Consider the following 19,705-nt stretch of genomic DNA (forward strand, 5'->3'; position numbering starts at 1 on the left):
AGCCATCAGAAAGAATATTGTCTACACGACAAAGAACGTGAACTCGATATAATTATAACCATCTTACTGTAAACAATGTCACGATTGACAATTATCCGAATCTTGGTTATTCCGAGAAATTACTAGTCGTGTGTCTAAACATCAACAACGAATGAGTATACACTTAAAGGTAATGTGATGACTTCAAACTAAACTCAACTAAGTTCCGATATGAATGATTTCCGATCAACCTTTACTGAAAACTAAACTAAATGTCAATAACAAGTGTCTTTTATCATGCATATAGTTCACACAAAGTTTTTGAGAGAATTCTCTTAGTCTTGAGATTGTCTCTGTATCCGTTCACGTGCGAGTTTCGCAGCTGCGCGCTGCGGTCGCGTACCTTCGTTTACGTGATTTCCCGCCTTTGGCGGCACTTCCTCTGGACCAACATGCAATTCCAGGGGATATAATTTTCCAATCGCACGGTTTGATTTACCCGATGTTGTGCGCACAGTTGCGGAACGCGTCAACCCATCTTTGCCGGTATTCAAACTTTCGATCTTTCCTAATTTCCAGTTAATCCGACGTTCATCCTTATCATGAACCAAGACCACGTCCCCACAGCGTATTGTGTCTGCTGTGGCGTTCTGTTTACTTACTTCGTACATGTGACGTTCCCGTAACACGGCCACGTACTCGTCATAAAAACGTTTCCGAAAATGATTGATCAATACGCATCTGTGGTGTGCCATTTTTTCCAGTGCGGTTTTCCCGTCATATGTTGGATCGAACTCTGCGTTTTCTACCTCTTGGTGAGGTAAGAGATCCATATCTCTACCGAAAATTAGGTGATTCGGAGTGATCGCGTGTAAACCTAATTCAGTTGGCTCCGACGACATATATGTTAGCGGTCTGTTGTTTACAACTTGTTGTATTTCTTTAACCATGGTGTTTAATTCATCACTGTCAACCAGAGCCTTACCAAGCGTCTTCTTGATGGCGCTTTTTACTACCCCGATAAGGCGTTCATACACACCTCCAAACCAACTAGCCTGCACCGGTATATATTTGAAAGAGATGCCGTTTCTAGTAAGGTGATTCTGAACTCTTTCACCACTCACGTTAGCTAACAACCGTTTGATTTCTGTTTCTGCGCCCTTAAAGGTTTTGGCGTTATCCGAGTAGACAAGTTTAGGTGTCGAACAGTTTGATGTGAATCGTCTGAAGGCACGCAAGTATGACTCAACCGTCATATCTGGGACTACTTCTAAGTGAACCGCTCTAGTTGTCAGACAACAGAATAATGCTACATAGACCTTCTGTACCTTGTTTGTGGGCCTATTGCGAACGTAAATATGACCTGTAAAGTCTACTGCTGATGCTCTAAATGCGGTTAGTTCATTTAACCGAAACTCAGGTAACTCTGGTGCCAGTGGTGTCAAGTAAGGTCTTCCAGCTACAACCTTACAGATTACGCAACGTTTGACAACTTGACGAACCGTAGAACGCATGGATGTGATCCAGAATTTTTTCCGGAGTTCACACATTGTTGCCCCAGTACCATAATGCACTATACGTTGGTGCGCATCCCGGATGATCAGCGTTGACAAAAAGCTAGTTTTTGAAAGTAGAATCGGAAACTTCCTGTCCAATTCGACATTTGCGTTACGCACCCTCCCCCTGCAGTGAATCATGCCATCGTCTGCGAGAAATAGGCCTAGTTGATTGACCAATGGTGGTCGCTTGGGAAGCTTTTGCTTCTTTGCTTTCTCTGCCCGTAGATAAGTCAGAACATCGCTGTACCCCTCTTGTTGAGTGCTACGAATCCATAGTTGTTCCGCGGCGTGCATGTCGTCCGCTGAAATTTTGCTCTTGGCCTGAATTCCACGTTTGAAAGCTCGGGTGACCAATGAGGTCACTTTTAACAGTTTGGTGTAGGAGCTGTAGCGTTGGACATCCATGATTTGTGTTAGGCCTACCCTAGTGTTTTTTGGAAGAAATTCATTTTCCACCTCTACACTCCCTACCAACACTGTCTCAATTTTGTGATCATTTAGGGGATTGATTGGCCAAGTGATGCTGTCGTCTTTTAACCACTTGGGTCCCTGTAACCAAACAGAGCTCCCCAGTCCCTGGAGTGTTGTACCCCGTGATATTATGTCAGCAATGTTGTCAGCCGTTCTGACGTGAAACCATTGCTCGACCTTTGTGAGCTTTCTGATCAGGTCAACCCGATTTTTGACAAATTGCTGCAACTTTTTGTCAGATTTCACCCAATACAAGGCTATCTCCGAATCAGTGAGGAGAGTTACGTTTACTCCTGCGTAAGTCACTAAGTGTCCCTGTATGTGTTGACCAAGTAATCTGCGTATTGGGCTCCCATCACCATGGCCTGCAATTCTAATTTTGGTACCGTCAGATTGTTGTTTTTCTGCGATACCACCTTGTTCTTAGAACCCAGCAATGTGACCCGGTTGCCTTGCTTACCATATGCTACACACCCGATTGCCGTAGTTGGGCATGCATCACAAAACACAATGATTTCCAACTGATTATCTGATTCAAGATTCAACCATCTTGGAAATTTCATCTCATCCGCTCTTTGTAATGACACCCGAATGTCATTCCACTCATGTTTCTGATCCTCAGTCAGATGCTCGTCCCAAGACTTACTCTCAACCCACAGTTTGTTTGCGAACGCTTTAGCTGGCACAACCATTGGACCCACAAGACCAAGAGGATCGAATATCGAAGAAGTCTCTGAGACTACCGTTCTTTTTGTGTGGACCTTGTCCTTTTCAAACCGTTTCTCGCTAACCGAAAGCTCATCCCTGACACAATGCCATTTTAAGCCAAGGACATTTTGTGGACCTGCTTTTGCATTTGTACCGTCTTCGTGTATTTTCTCATTCAGTTTTTCCGAGTTTGTGGCCCATTGCCGTAAGTCAAAAGCTGCCGAAGACATGATTTCTCTAGCTTCATGGTAATACTTTAAGGCTTCCGATTCTGAGCCGACCCCTGACAACAAATTATCAACGTATGTCTTTGCCAACATGTCTAGTGATACAGGTGTGTTGTACTGAGTCAGATGTTTATGCAAGGTGACTGCCAAGGCAAATGGGCTACTGACATTACCAAAGATGACTGTGTTGCAGGTATACGGCACAACTTCTTTCGTCATGTCGTTGTCTTTGTACCACAAAAAACGCACATACTTCCGGTCCGACTCGAGCAACCTAACCGATAAGAAAGCCCGGGCCAGATCTGCACTGATAGCATACTTTCCCGTCCGAAATAACATCAACAACCTTACCAGATCTTGTGTCATATTTGGCCCACCGTGTAAACAATCATTTAATGATGGCGAACCACAACTAGCATCGAACACTATTCTAACAGGAGTGGTTGCGCTTTCTCTCAATACCGGAAAATGTGGCATGAAGTGACAATCTGATTCTTTTAAGGCCTGTGCATCACTGATCTCTGAGACATACCCCTTATCAAGATTTTCTTGCATTACTTTCATGTATTGATCAGCAAGATTCAATTTTCTAAGCCTAGATGTAACCTGATTGAGGCGGGACCTACAGGCGTCCACGTTGGTTTTTAACTCCGGGTAGTCATCTTTCCAGGGGAGTGGAGCATAATAATGACCTTCTTTGAATTGCATTTTATCAAGGTAGTTTGAGAGGAATTGATCATCGTACTTACCATCGCTTCCTTCGTCATTTTTGACCGTTATTGATTCCATGTAAGTTTTCAACAATTCCGCCTCCTGATCCTCACTTTCGTTGTCACCTTGGCCGACCACGGCGGTCGTGGCATCAGCGCTATCCCCTTGGATTATTTCTAATGGGCCTGACAAGAAACAACCGATGTTTGAAAACTGTATAGTGGGACCACGTTTTCCCGTGATAATGCGATTTTCCAAGAACAAATATGCACTATCGCATCCTATGAGTAAATCTATGGTTAATTTGCCAGTTTTGGCACCAAGATTGTCCGCTAGGGGTAATTCCTTTATGTAATCATGATTCAAACATTTTTCCCATCCGCTTTGGTTTATCGGCTTCACAATTTCATCTGTGATTAAGACATCCATGACCTTCGGCCCTTCATTAGTAGCTACATTAACCGATGCCATGTCGTAGCACCGTTTGCTAACATGACCCCCGAAACCGTTGACATTTAGGTACTGCTTACCGTGTGGCTGGAGTTTTAATTTTACAGCCGTATCTTTGCGAATGTATGACAGCATGCTGCCCCGATCTATGAGTACCCCTGCCTTAATTTGTGCATCACCATTTTCTAAGGTGACACGACCCGTTTCCAACAAAACAATTTTGTTGTTTTCTGCCGACTCAGCTGCTACAGCAGCAGGATCTATAGGCCTAGTTTTGCGTTCCGATCCGTTAGGCCTATCCAACTTATTGGGCCTGTCCAACTTATTGGATTCTAATTTTACGACACTTCCCGACTCTGATTTGTCGCATAGGCCTGCACCGGATAGGCCTACTGGACACCGTGATTTTTCACGCGGTATCGCACATGTTTGAGTAGTACTAGAACCGCCTTGCTGTTCACCAGCATTCGTCGCGCCAAAATGTTGAGCAAAGTGATTATGCAGAGATGAATGATGTCTGCGATTACAGACGTTGCAATTTTTGCGATTGCTGCAATTCCTGGCAGAGTGCGGTCGGAGACAATTGAAACATAAGCGCTTGGCTTTGACCACCGCGAATCGATCCGAATCACCCTTTGTACAATTTGATGGAAAATGGTCTCCATCGCAGAACACGCATGATTTTGGTTTTGTCCCGTTGTTGGACACTAAGGTTGCGGCAGAGATGGGTTTCCGGTTCACACTTTCAGCGGGTTTGGTTTTCTCGCGATTTTCACTACTGAAACGTTCTCCTAGATTGTTCAGGTGCTTTACGAAAGTTTCTAAAAACGCCTTCAGGTTGAAGGCTCCGTCCTGTCCGCTGGTCCCCATCTTGTCCTGGAACTGTCTCGGCAGCTTCCTCTCCATCGTTGGGATGATGAACGCCGCACATTCTTCCGTGTCGATGCCCAGGTTGTTGAGCGATCTGATGTCTCCCATGACGTGGTTGTAGAACTGGCTCAGTGCTGCGTAGCTATGTCCGGGTGGCTCCAAGTCGAAAATGCTGCACACGTGAGCTCGGACAATTTTCCGTTGTTGCCCGAACCTCTCCTTTAGTGTTGTCGTCAGCGTCTCGAGGTTATCTCCCGTCGCGTGGATGCCTGTGACCGCATCCAGCGCTGGTCCCTTTAATTGCCCTAGGATATAACTAAATTTTGTAATATCCGAAAAGTTACCGTTTATCACGTCTGCTTCCATTGTCTCCCAGAAGGCTGTCCATTTTGTGAATGTCCCATCAAATATGGGAAGCCTTAGTTTTGGCAACCTTGCCGTTTTTGCCGACGAAGGTGTGCCGTCCCGTTTCTCCCTCTTTGTTTCCGCTTTTGCGTGCTCCTTGAAATCCTCAACGAACAGTTTTACACGCATGAGACGTCTTCGCTCATGACTCCGCCGCACGATAATGTTATCCATTTCAATGATGAATTCGCCGCCATCGAGTTCCGCTTCGATATCGTTATTTAATTCATATTCGTTGTCGAATATGTTCTTAAGTTCTTCAAGACTGGCCTCTGCCAGAATTTGTTCCGCCTTGTTTGGGGTTTCTTTGGAGAGAATGTCCTCAACCCCCTCGAATTCACGATCAAAGGCCTTGATTAGAGCCTTACGTTTATTATACTTGCGATTCAAGTCCGCTATTTCCTCAGGAGTTTTCTCCCTTGGAACCGTTTCCGCCGTTTCCATGGTTTCGTTCTCTTCGTTCTCGTCTGCCATGCCGAGTTGAAATTCAATTGTCCGTAATAAACTTGATGCCCGTATCAGTGTTTATTCCGTAATCCGCGAATTTGTCGCCGTAAATTCCGTCCGTAGTATTGCGTTGTGTATTCCGTATTCCGTATTCCGTGTTGCAAAACCCAAAAATCCTGGTCCAACGACACCATGTGGAAGTTTGGGGATATGATGCTATAGAACGAGGCAAACTCTTTGGTTACCATCAGAGAACTAACTTTATTTGCTATAATACTAATCTTGCCAAACCTTGGCTTCTGAAGAAAGCATGAGTCACTTCCTGTTTCTTGGTGTGGGAAGGCCTTTAAGATAAACAGAACCTGAGTGACCATCCCTAGATTGGTGAAATGTACCAGAAACGGATGTCTTCTGTACCAGTCGCCAGGACCTAGCGTGGGCTGAATTGACACTTGATGTACTTTAGTATATTCGGGATGACAATTCCCGACAACTACCCTCTTCAATACCCTCAACAAGGTCCTCTCGATCGACCATGCCCTCAGCTTGTGGTGGTGGTGAGTCTGGTTGTCCTGGATCATCATTTACATCTGCTCCACTTGCAGGCCCATTGGTTTCATTTTTGTCCTGATCACTTATATTCCCAGAAGTTGAATTTAATATCTCCACATAGTCCCAATCATAGAAATTAAAGAAACCACGAATAACCTCCCTTTGCTCATCAGTCAGAGCAAGAGTATCAGTTGTCTTTGTTCAGCCATTTTTTACCTAATGAAGTGAAACCCGCCAATTTTCTTGGAGCAGTCCAAATTGAGGGGTGAGCAAACTTGTTAATATGATGTATTCATCGATCTGTCCCAAATGACATCACGGTAATAATAAGACTTTTGCACTAGGACTGGTTTTCCAACTTGTCGCCTTGGTGCTTTTGCATCAAATGTTACCTTGACTGAGGTGTGGTCCCTGCCAACATTCCAATTCCAATCTGGACCAGGTGACGTAGTATTACTTCGTGAACGACCACCTTCAGCAGTTGCTTTCTCTTGACCAAACTGAAGATACATGTGGGAGTTATAATACACTCTGGCTTGTGTGTGCCACCAGATGGAAAGTAGAGCGCATAATAGTCATTGTATGTTTCATACAGCGTTTCTGAGTGGCGCAGTTTGGGTTTTCCGTCTGTTCCCATTCCAGACATCTTAAGGGTCTTCTGTACTTCCCTGAACTCTCGCCCCAAGTTTTAAGGACGTTTTTTGATTACTTTCTGTGAACAGTTCTTGCCAATTTCATTTGCCACTTCCTGGTAAACCACTGTTGATTGTCCATGCTTTTTTAACGTCAGGAAACGTCTATGCTTTTCTATCAGTTTATTCAGGGCCTTCTCCAGCAAGTCTGTTGTCCAGGTAAAATCGTTTTTGTTCTGCCATTCTGGTTCTAAAAAAGAATAAAAGTATAGATTCAATTCGTCAAGCTTTTCATTTTACGTATTTTGCAAGTGCCAGGACTGTTGGACTTAAGTATAAATGGAAGGGGCTACAGTACCTGCTATAAAATCGAATTGAAATCTAAACTTCTGCATGCACTCTTTTGTTCATGTGTTTAATGCATGTGAAACATGATTGAGAACTGTGATTGAGAAAGAGACTGGATGGGGATTCCCCAAAAGGAAATGGATTCAAGGAATCATCCCAGGAAATTTGAATGTGGCACAGGGACTGGAAATATAATTTAGACTTCCCAAGTTTAGAAGATAAATGATATAGCCTACCTTTTGAAAACTTGGAAAAAAGCCAAAACCATGGAAACCAAAGCTTTTTCAAGATGGCCACTCTTGACACTAACACTAACACTGGTGTAACACTCGGTGTAACACTAACGCCAGCACTGGTGTGACACGACACCGAGTTCTCAGAGGTTTAAATTAACACTGACACTAACACTAATCTCCAACACTAACACCAACACCTACTTTAAACTCACCCAGCGTCTTTTTCATTTTTTGAACAATCCGAGTACAACTCACTCAGTTCATCAATCATTGCAATCACATTATCTAGCAAGGACGCACTGTCTTCAACTGCAAAAGGTGTAAACCCAACAGACCTGGTTTGGCCACTTTCTAAGGTGATTTGTTTGCCAATTATCTTATTGTGGTCCCTAGAGGGGCTTACTAGACTTTGCGCAACGAAACGAAACGAGCGAAATGGGGGAGCGACCATTATGTTTTACCCCGGTACTCTAGCCTGAAAATTTGTTCGGACCTCGATCGAAGAAGGTACGACAAACAATTAATTAATCAAACCCTTATGAGGTTCATTCATTTGAAGTAGAGAGGGTAACGTACATTGTACATGTATACACAAATCAAACACACACGCAGTGCTTGCATGCATTGCAGAGAACGACTTTTGAGTGATGACCCACACCCACCCAGGCAGCTGAAACACATGTCTTGTTGGACATGCCTACCGATTTTTACTAAATAAAAGCATAACTTCATCACACTTTTCGGGGTTGAAAATGTACTCACGTAAATTACCAAAATTACATGCCAAATTCACACATGACCTGTTATTTCTCAAAGCTTGGAAGCTCAAATGTCTGAATGTAATGTATGCGCGTAATGTATACTCTCAGCAAGCGAATAGTTGTGATCGTCGGTTTTTGATACGAATCGTTTCCTGTATGGCTGTTACAAGCCGTTGTCTGAATATGGTGTGAACCTGTTTACCGTACAATGCTGCTCCCTGTGACGCTGTACCCGCAAATGTTCAATGAAAAAAATGCTGATAATGACTTACACGGCTTTTTCGCATCGTAAACATAGTGGTACCCGGGTTAACTGTCTTTGGGTTTGGCCTAATTTTACAACGATTACTCCCCATGTAACCACGATCTCGGATGGACAGGCTGTGTATTATGAATAGGAAAAGTCACCTAGGGACCGTTGCGTAGAATACTTTTTTGGCGAAATATTGCGCAAAGTCCAGTAAGCCCCCTAGAGGTTCCATCACTATGCAAATCCCAACACTTGCTCTCAGAACACTCCTCTGCTACCTGCAATTTTGCTAAGACATGTGCGCGGTCAACAAAATTGCAGACGGTTGCGGCACTGGGAAGATCCCCATCTTGGTGTTTTGGCCATGCAACCATTTGCTTACACACTGAATAACCTTTCTTACATGTGCTGATGCAACCTCACATTCACCTGACAATTCCATGGCACACAACTCAAGTTCATCAGTGAACCGGTTATTGACATCCTCTCGTGTTTGGAATGAGTCAGGACTACGATAATGAAGTAATTCTGCCTCCAGAGTCACAAGCTCTGCCTTTAGAGATTTTCTTTCCTTTTTTTCTTCAGTTGCCCTGTCAGCATTTGTTTTGTTCTGTAGTTTGTACTTGCTAACGAGGTTTTGAAGGCTCGTGATTTTTTCTCTTAGAGGAGCAATTTGTTCTTTCATATCATTAACACTACGTTGATAAGCAAGTTTTTTTCCAGGTTTTGCTCCTGCTCCTGCAGTTCACTTAATTTTTTCAGCGACCTTTGGTAAACACCACTAGATTTTAACTCAACTAAGTTTTGTTGAGAGTCAGAAAGTTCCTTTTCTTTTTTTGACAAGTTGGTTTTCAAATGGAAATAACGTGCCCTCAGTTCTGATAATTCAGCGTCCTTTTCACGGTTTGTGGTGTTCAATTCAGATACCTGACCACTAAGATGTTTGGAGTGTTCAGCAAGGGCGTCCAACTTTATTTTTAGTTCACCAATTAGAACCATTTTTTCCCTCAAGCTCAACCTTGAGTGATTTTATCAAAGCCCCCCGTTTCTGTGGAGACATGAGGTCACCAGAATGCTCCACAATCTCGGATTTATTGGATTCCAGTTCATCATTTTTTCCACTTCCAGGATGTCCAGTACTAATATCAAGATCTGATGCTGAATGTAGGCCTACTGCCTCAGTGTCAGATACATTTGGACTCGAACATGTCGGAGGGATCACTTCCAAGTCCAACTGTGCACCAATATCTCGTCGCAAGAGTTCATCCAGAAGATCACCTTTTCTCGCTTTACTCTTGTTCAACGACTTAAATTCACTCCGGAGTTCACCGAGAATGTCTCTCACTTTGTCCTGAGGGGAGCAGAACTTAACTTTCCTAACACCTGTAACCAAGTGCACACGTGCTCAAGATCAATCTTTTCCAGTTTACGAAAGTCATCCAATTAAAAAAGTACGCCAACTTTCAGCTGATGAATGCCAAAGATGTCACTGTCACAGTCTTTCAGTAGCGTGGGATCTAAAAGTTTATGACGATTGACACCAAGGGATGAACACAATGGCCCAACATACGCCAAGTCAACAAAGGCATCAAGAAAAACTGGGGACTTCCTCAATAGTCAGAACGTTCAGTTTATTTTGAGCAGTTTCAATCAATGTGCGGAAGCCAGGGGATCCACGGAAGTCAAACATCAACGACATAACCTCTGTGATGACGTCCCATGACTTGCTGAGTTCAGACTTCAGCCGCCCCATCTGGACAAGTTGATGATTATGAACTCGATCTCTATTCGTTTCTGGAAGTTTAGGTGGGCGACCTTTCCCCTTTCCCTTGGCTTGAGATATCGCCGAACTTGCCTGCACCAGTCATCTTCTGTAAAAAAAGTTACACAGGTTTAAGCAAAAAAAAAAGATTAAAATGTGTCAACCATTCTCAACCTGATGGGACAGGACTGTCATGACAGTAGTGTTTATACATGTCACTAAATGTGATGGGCCTATTTATTTGTACAACAATAAACATGTATGTGTAGGCCTAGGCCTGATAGCATAGCAGAAATATTGTTGAGCAATTCATTTCATCTGTGAGGTGAATGAAATACAGTCATTTTGATCCAGGCTATGTAAAATCAACAAGCCGAGTTGTATCTCTCTCTAATTATTTCGTCTGTTTAATAACTTTGGTAGCGTTCACATCTTCCTCCATCTTGATCATTCAAGAGGCTTCAAGAAACTGACATCATTTAGACTGGGGCTCTCTGTTGCGCAGAGTTGCGTCACGGCGTCATTGACCCAGACCCTAGATGCTTGGTTGCATGACGTCACAATGTCATCCTAGCAACCCAGGAGCACAGAACCCGGTTTATCACAGTTACTTCGCAAAATATACTGGCGGGAAATTCTCATAACTTTACTACCACAGTTGGCGCAAACATAGCACATTTGGCTCAAATTAACCTGTTGCACTTGACTTACCTTTACCTCTGCAAGACTGCTGGCACTTTTGGATGGTTGTAGAGCGGCTGTAACTTTCTTTGAATAGGTATGATCCTTTTCGATGGCAGCAATTAGATCAATCTGATCAGTCTGTACTGACATTTCTGAAAATAAAATGCATAGATTAACGCATAAAGCAGAATGAAATCCTAAAACGTCCGGCCTTTCTGCTTGCCGGTTAACCGGGAACTTACTTAACATAAACTTTTAGAATTCGGTAATCTTGACTTTATTGACTTCTAGTTTAAAACAAAACAAACGCTCACTTCAGACAGTCGCTTCTACAACCCAGACTTTTTTTCCGAGTCCGGCTACTGCCACCCCGAGGCTATCGGCCGGTGGCGCCAACTCGGGACAGTCACTGGAACTGACCAGACCATTACAATCCATCAAGTGATAGTGCATAATTCGGTATAACTATTTCTTGTATGTCTTATGATAAATTATTTTATTTATATCTCATTGTGCACTTTGTTTTACTGTATTTTTTGTGTATTTTACTTCTCCATTATTATTGTCATCGACCTTTAGTTTATAGGTCCACGTTATTGTACAGTGCTAGAAAGGGTCAGATTCTATTGGCACTTTAAATAATAAAATTATTATTATTATAATTATAATTATGAAGCAATGAAAACCAACACCCATCTTGAGATGTTACTACTATAAAATAGCCTCAGTTCATGAGTTCTCTAGTCATGTCATTTTTGTTTACTAGAAAATCAATATCCTCACCATTTGTCTTTATGGGATTCGCATGCCTGCAACATTTGCAATGTGCCTCCCCTTCTGGTCCCTTTGAAGCTGGTATGGCTGGGTGATCAGGGTCAAGACTGTCATTGTTTTCATCAGCGACACCAGAATGATCCCAGTCCATGGTATCATCCAATGATGAATCTGGGGTTAACACTGAAGGAGAAGGTCCAGCATCACTTGGAGAGATCAGGCCTTCTACAAGCTGAAACGAAAACAAAAATATAGGTCAGTACTATACTCAGGTCATGAGGTACAGGCCTACATGTACAGTATGAGTACACTCCAGTTTGTCATGACGATGACAGTCCAGTTCTTGGCGTACATAATTCCTCGCCATGGCCTCCAGAAGTGCATGGTGGTAACGAGCACAGGGTAGCCCGATGCAGAACACTCACCAAGTATACTAAATCACGATTCCGGTTACAATTCAACTTTTATTTCGCACAAATTCTCTCAATCATGTCAATCACACAGCGAAAAAAAGGCGCAGTCCTTCTCTCACCTGCCGCTACCTTTCGCAAGTCCCCCACACTTGACTTACTTAAAGGGGTAGTGGCTCGCAGCCACCACGGCACAGTGTGGTGTGGTATCAAAACATAGCTAAAACATCATCTTATATTTCTACAGGTTATTGAACTCATATAATATCCCTGAGCCCAGGTGGTTTGGATGTAATTGTGCCTACCTTCTTCTTACTCCTCGCAGCATTTCTCATTCTCCGATGATGTGCACTGCCACTCACTGTCACAAATATCTTTTTCCATGAAGTTTTTAACATTTTTTGCCTGTCCTACATCACCAGAGTACCTTGAAGTCACGGCTGGTAGATATGAGTAATTTTTCACCGATGTTTCATCCCTTGATATTATGCCGAGTCTTCTAAGGTCACAGATATGAGTAATTTTTCACCGATGTTTCAGCCCTTGATATTATACCTGTCACCATACTTTTGGGGGCTGCCTATTAGTTTGCTCCATACACCCCTGAAGCCCTCCCACCACCATCACCATGGACATTATATCAAGCTGTCTGATCCTCTGAGACGGATGTCCCAAGCCTGGTCCTGAGATGCTTAAGTCTGGTCCTTAACTAAACCTAGTCAGCTATGTGTCCTTCGCCCGGGGTCCTGGGTACCTGAGTCCTAGCATCCAGAATGCTATTACTGGCTAAGTTGATGATAGTTCATAGTGTCAGATGGATGTCCTGAAATGATACCCTTGGATGTCCTACTGTCACAAAATCAGCCCTGGATGCCCTAGCCTACTGTCAAGGACCCTGGTCTTCATTTTCCTGCTGACACAACATTATTTACCCTTGGATGTCCTGCTGACACGACATTTACCCTCAGATGTCCGACACGACATTAACCCTTCGATGTCTGACTGCTGATGGACAGGACACCCGGACAGCTAGGACTGACTGTCACAACTACCCTGCCCTCATGTCCTGCCCGGGTGCCCTGCAGACACGATATTTACCCTCGGATCCTACTGACACGACATTAACCCTCGGATGTCCTACTGACATGACATTAACCCTCAGATGTCTTGTTTGACACCACTAGTACCCTGGGACAAAAGGTTGTGACTTCCGAAGGTTGTGACAAGACAATATTCATTAGCACAACCTTCCAGGATAATTGGCAAGATATTTAATTCAGGAGATGATCTGGCTAGTAATCTTGCGTGAAATATCTTTTTCCATGAAGTTTTTAACATTTTTTGCCTGTCCTACATCACCAGAGTACCTTGAAGTCACGGCTGGTAGATATGAGTAATTTTTCACCGATGTTTCATCCCTTGATATTATGCCGAGTCTTCTGAGGTCACAGATATGAGTAATTTTTCACCGATGTTTCAGCCCTTGATATTATACCTGTCACCATACTTTTGGGGGCTGCCTATTAGTTTGCTCCATACACCCCTGAAGCCCTCCCACCACCATCACCATGGACATTATATCAAGCTGTCTGATCCTCTGAGACGGATGTCCCAAGCCTGGTCCTGAGATGGTTAAGTCTGGTCCTTAACTAAACCTAGCCAGCTATGTGTCCTTCGCCCGGGGTCCTGGGTACCTGAGTCCTAGCATCCAGAATGCTATTACTGGCTAAGTTGATGATAGTTCATAGTGTCAGATGGATGTCCTGAAATGATACCCTTGGATGTCCTACTGTCACAACATCAGCCCTGGATGCCCTAGCCTACTGTCAAGGACCCTGGTCTTCATTTTCCTGCTGACACAACATTATTTACCCTTGGATGTCCTGCTGACACGACATTTACCCTCGGATGTCCGACACGACATTAACCCTTCGATGTCTGACTGCTGATGGACAGGACACCCGGACAGCTAGGAATGACTGTCACAACTACCCTGCCCTCATGTCCTGCCCGGGTGCCCTGCGGACACGATATTTACCCTCGGATCCTACTGACACGACATTAACCCTCGGATGTCCTACTGACATGACATTAACCCTCAGATGTCTTGTTTGACACCACTAGTACCCTGGGACAAAAGGTTGTGACTTCCGAAGGTTGTGACAAGACAATATTCATTAGCACAACCTTCCAGGATAATTGGCAAGATATTTAATTCAGGAGATGGTCTGGCTAGTAATCTTGCGTGAAATATCTTTTTCCATGAAGTTTTTAACATTTTTTGCCTGTCCTACATCACCAGAGTACCTTGACGTCACGGCAGGTAGATATGAGTAATTTTTCACCGATGTTTCAGCCCTTGATATTATGCCGAGTCTTCTGAGGTCACAGATATGAGTAATTTTTCACCGATGTTTCAGCCCTTGATATTATACCTGTCACCATACGTTTGGGGGCTGCCTATTAGTTTGCTCCATACACCCCTGAAGCCCTCCCACCACCATCATGTACTTCCTCATGAATCAAATTCGTGCCCCCAACATGTCCATGACGATGTTTCAAGGCCGTTTGGCATCCTAAAATGTGAAGAAGTACAGGTTTTCATTCATTTAGTAGGTTTACACAACTGTCGTGTACGCAAGGAATTTTCTTCAGTGTGCCTGTCCTACATCACCAGAGTACCTTGACGTCACTGCTGGTAGATATGAGTAATTTTGCACCGATGTTTCAGCCCTTGATATTATACCCGAGTCTTGTGAGGTCACAATTACGTCACCAAAACCTATTCTGGTCATACAGGTTAACCATTACCGACGTCAGAATAGGTTTTTGTACATAGTTGTTACCTCAGAAGACTCAAGCACAATATCAAGGGGTGAAAAATCGGTGAAAAATTACTCAGGTTATTCTGGTGATGCAGGGCAAGCATTACCGACATCAGAATAGGTTTTGGTTACCTAGTTGTGACCTTACAAGACATTCTTCCGTCCGTAATGCTTGCCCTGTATGACCAGAATACCCTGACATCACTGTTGACAGACACCGATGTTTCAGCCCTTGATATTATGCCCCAGTCTCCTGAGGTCACAACTAGGTCACCAAAACCAATTCTGACGTCGGCAATGCTTGCCCTGCATCACCAGAATACCCTGATGTCACCGCTGGTAGTTCTGAGTAATTTTTTACCGATGTTTCAGCCCTTGATATCATGCCCCAGTCTTCTGAGATCACAACTAGGTCACCAAAACCCATTCTAACGTCAGTAATGCTTGCCCTGTATGACCAGAATAACCTGAGTAATTTTTCACCGATGTTTCACCCCTTCATATTGTGCCTGAGTCTTCTGAGGTAACAACTATGTACCAAAACCTATTCTGACGTCGGTAATGGTTGCCCTGTATGACCAGAATAGGTTTTGGTGACGTAGTTGTGACCTCACAAGACTCGGGTATAATATCAAGCCTGAAACATCGGTGAAAAATTACTCATATCTGCCATGGGTGACGTCAGGGTATTGTTGTGACCTCACAAATTGGCACTTTTAGGCCAAACAATTACTCATATCTGCCAGGGGTGACGTCAGGGTATTCTGGTGATGCAGGAGAAGCATTACTGACGTCAGAATAGGTTTTGGTGACGTAGTTGTGACCTCACAAGACTCAGGAATAATATGTGACGTCAGGTTATTCTGGTAAAGCAGGACAAGCATTACTAATTTATGTAAGGTCACAACTAGGTCACCAAAACCTATTCTGACGTCGGTAATGATTGCCCTGTATAACCAGAATACCTTGACGTCACCGCTGGTAGTTCTGAGTAATTTTTAACCGATTTTTCACCCTTGAGTCTTCTGAGGTCACAGATATGAGTAATTTTTCACCGATGTTTCAGCCCTTACAACTGAGTCTTGTCACTCTGGAATCACTCAAACCTATACTGACGTCAGAGCCCTTTGTCCTACAGCTCCAGAGCTTACTGTCGTCACCACTGAGCGACATAAGTAAAATTCCACCGATGTTTCATGGCTTAACATGATATATGAGTAACCTACACTGACGTCAGGGCCTTTGTCCTACACCACCAGGGCTTACTGTCGTCACCACTAAGAGACCTGAGTGAAATTCCACCGATGTTTCATGACTTAATATGATATCTTGGTACGGTCCAGTCACCTAAGAATCACTTACCTACACTGATCTCAGAGCCTAGCCTTTTGTCCTTCAGCACCAGAGCTTACTGTCGTCACCACTGAGAGACATGAGTGAAATTCCACCGATGTTTCATGGCCTAACATGATATAAGAGTACGGGTAAATCACTCTAACATCACTTACACCTACTAAGGCTACTTTGACGTCAGAGCCCTTTGTCCTACTGTCCTACTGTCGTCACCGCTGAGAGATATGAGTAAAATCCCACCGATGTTTCATGACTTAATATGATATATGAGTAACTTTCACTGACGTCAGAGCGTTTGTCCTGCACCACAGATAGGTTTCGGTGACGTAGGTGTGACTCCTCAAGACTCGGCATAATATCAAAATTACTCATATCTACCAGCCGTGACGTCAAGGTACTCTGGTGATGTAGGACAGGCAAAAAATTTTAAAAACTTCATGGAAAAAGATATTTCACGCAAGATTACTAGCCAGATCATCTCCTGAATTAAATATCTTGCCAATTATCCTGGAAGGTTGTGCTAATGAATATTGTCTTGTCTTCGGAAGTCACTATACAATTGCTGCATGCTCGGTCGGGCGGCATGGTGTTTTGCGCCACCCGAGGCGCGTCATGTTGCCCGAAGCGAAGCTGAGGGCAACATGACCGCCGAGGGTGGTGCAAAACACCATGCTGCCCGACCGAGCATGCAGTAATTGTTTTGTCCCGACCTTCAACACATGGTAGAGGAAAAGTCAGGTCACATGGCAACCTAATATCGAGGCTACATACGTGAAAAGAGGGGTTTAAGAAGGGATTTTTAGTGAATATTTCACCATTTCACTTGACGTTCGCGTCATGGATGACGTAGAGATTACGTCGGGCCTAGAAGAAGGCCTAGAATTGAAGACGTCATAGCCGTCATGCAGCGTTCCCATGATGATATGATGACGTCAGCTCTGTTCGAGCGGGCGGCATTCACATTTTCGGACCGCAAAAAGTGACGTCAGAGGGGGACATTCATATTTTCGGACCGGCTTGACGTGACGTAGAATCCCATTTGAGATGACGTCGCGGGCAGGCATGACATTTGTGGCACTTTCGAGGTCGGGACAAAACCTTTTGTCCCAGGGTACTAGTGGTGTCAAACAAGACATCTGAGGGTTAATGTCATGTCATTAGGACATCCGAGGGTTAATGTCGTGTCAGTAGGATCCGAGGGTAAATATCGTGTCCGCAGGGCACCCGGGCAGGACATGAGGGCAGGGTAGTTGTGACAGTCAGTCCTAGCTGTCCGGGTGTCCTGTCCATCAGCAGTCAGACATCGAAGGGTTAATGTCGTGTCGGACATCTGAGGGTAAATGTCGTGTCAGCAGGACATCCAAGGGTAAATAATGTTGTGTCAGCAGGAAAATGAAGACCAGGGTCCTTGACAGTAGGCTAGGGCATCCAGGGCTGATGTTGTGACAGTAGGACATCCAAGGGTATCATTTCAGGACATCCATCTGACACTAGGCCCTATCATCAACTTAGCCAGTAATAGATGCTAGGAGTCAGGTACCCAGGACCCCGGGCGAAGGACACATAGCTGGCTAGGTTTAGTTAAGGACCAGACTTAACCATCTCAGGACCGGGCTTGGGACATCCGTCTCAGAGGATCAGACAGCTTGATATAATGTCCATGGTGATGGTGGTGGGAGGGCTTCAGGGGTGTATGGAGCAAACTAATAGGCAGCCCCCAAAAGTATGGCGACAGGTATAATATCAAGGGCTGAAACATCGGTGAAAAATTAGTCACAACTAGGTCACCAAAACCGCTTGTAGTCAGTCCTGAGTAATTTTTCACCCATGTTTCAGCCTTGATATATGAAAGCCCTATCCCCGACAGTGCAATAGTTATGGCCAATGTACATTCCCATAACAATAAATACCAGACAAAACATGCTGAATGATCATGCATTTATTTATTATAAACAATCTATAAACAATCTCATTAACCTCCATGACAATTAACTTCCGTTACATTTAGGGGTCATTCAACATTTTCAAAATTTTCACAAGTCTACAAAGAGTAGACTTGGGGGGAGGGGGTCAATGCCTGTAGTAGACTTTTTCTGCAACATGAAAATGGTGATTCTGGAAAATCAATGAATTCTTTCAGCCGGGTCTCCAGTGCCATGCCACTCAATAAACAATGGTCCAAAAGTGACCCAGGACTAATTTGCTTGGTGTAACATTTCAAGCATGCCTGATAGGATCAGAAATATAAAAAAATTTTTATGAAGGCTTTTGAGGGAGGGAGGGGGGTCATGAAAAAGTCTACTCTGTAGACGTGTGAAAATGTTGAACGACCCCTTATAAACCCCTGACCATACATACATTAACTCATATACTGCTCCACATCAACAGGAAACACTGTGATGTGGGCCAGTATATTCTTTACCACATGAGCAATTGTACACCAAGTTCACCCCCGTCTGACTGAGGCCGGTAACGCACGTTACCGGCCTCTCAAAATGGCGGCCGACGAAAAAGCCGTAAAATTTTTTTGTTATATGTTGGGCTGAAATATCATAATTATTAGGCAATGAAACATGTGGAAAACCCAGCTTGGCCATTTTCAGAGCATTCCGCAATCTTTGTTTGTTTTTCTTTGGTGCCCTCAGATTCAAAGCTGGCTTCAACTTTGAAACATGGATCAGTTCCATGATCATTTCTGGGTCATGTCCTGCATCAAAGAACAACACCTCTGCTCTTTCACCATCTATCTTGATAACCTGAAACCCAGTCAGACGGGGGTGAAGTTATAGTTTTTCATGGTGCCCCACATTTTTCATGGACATCTATCATAACTGCCGATGTTTCAACTGCTTGACTGCCGAAGTTTCAACTGCCAATGTTTCAAATTCTCATACATACATTAACTCAGTGACCACATCACACGTTACCGGCCTCTCAAAATGGCGGCCGACGAAAAAGCCGTTAGAGGTAGGTTTTTTCTTCGCCTGATTCCTCTATTTCTGTGCGATACTATAGGATGCCGATTTCACAGGTTATTGATACCACCATGATCTTTAATCGGTGTAAGTGGCATATTGAAATACGCCGTACTTTCTGAGAAATCTGCAGTTGATTGTGCCAAGCGCGAGGTCAATGGTGATTCTGGAAAATCAATGAATTCTTTCAGCCGGGTCTCCAGTGCCATGCCACTCAATAAACAATAGTCCAAAAGTGACCCAGGACTAATTTGCTTGGTGTAACATTTCAAGCATGCCTGATAGGATCAGAAATATCAACTGCTTCAAATTTCGG

The 19,705-nt window shown here is 43.9% G+C and overlaps 2 protein-coding genes across 2 annotated transcripts; both read right to left on the reverse strand.

Annotated features, from left to right (window-relative positions):
- Nucleotides 1–314: 314 nt before the first annotated feature.
- Nucleotides 315–1,235, reverse strand: LOC135502799 (uncharacterized). The gene has a single exon (XM_064795903.1). The coding sequence runs from the start codon at nucleotides 1,233–1,235 to the stop codon at nucleotides 315–317; it is 921 nt and encodes a 306-aa protein (XP_064651973.1).
- Nucleotides 1,236–2,314: 1,079 nt separating this feature from the next.
- LOC135502800 (uncharacterized) lies at nucleotides 2,315–5,854 on the reverse strand. The gene has a single exon (XM_064795904.1). It carries the CDS (start codon nucleotides 5,852–5,854, stop codon nucleotides 2,315–2,317), a length of 3,540 nt encoding a protein of 1,179 aa, XP_064651974.1.
- Between the last annotated feature and the right edge of the window lie 13,851 nt (nucleotides 5,855–19,705).

The sequence above is a fragment of the Lineus longissimus genome, chromosome 19 (assembly GCF_910592395.1).
Source record: "Lineus longissimus chromosome 19, tnLinLong1.2, whole genome shotgun sequence".
NCBI classification, from domain to species: domain Eukaryota; kingdom Metazoa; phylum Nemertea; class Pilidiophora; order Heteronemertea; family Lineidae; genus Lineus; species Lineus longissimus.

Bases quoted from the DNA above. Each gene is read 5' to 3' on its own strand.
- LOC135502799 (XM_064795903.1), bottom strand. From the start codon at position 1,235: ATGACGGTTGAGTCATACTTGCGTGCCTTCAGACGATTCACATCAAAC.
- LOC135502800 (XM_064795904.1), bottom strand. From the start codon at position 5,854: ATGGCAGACGAGAACGAAGAGAACGAAACCATGGAAACGGCGGAAACG.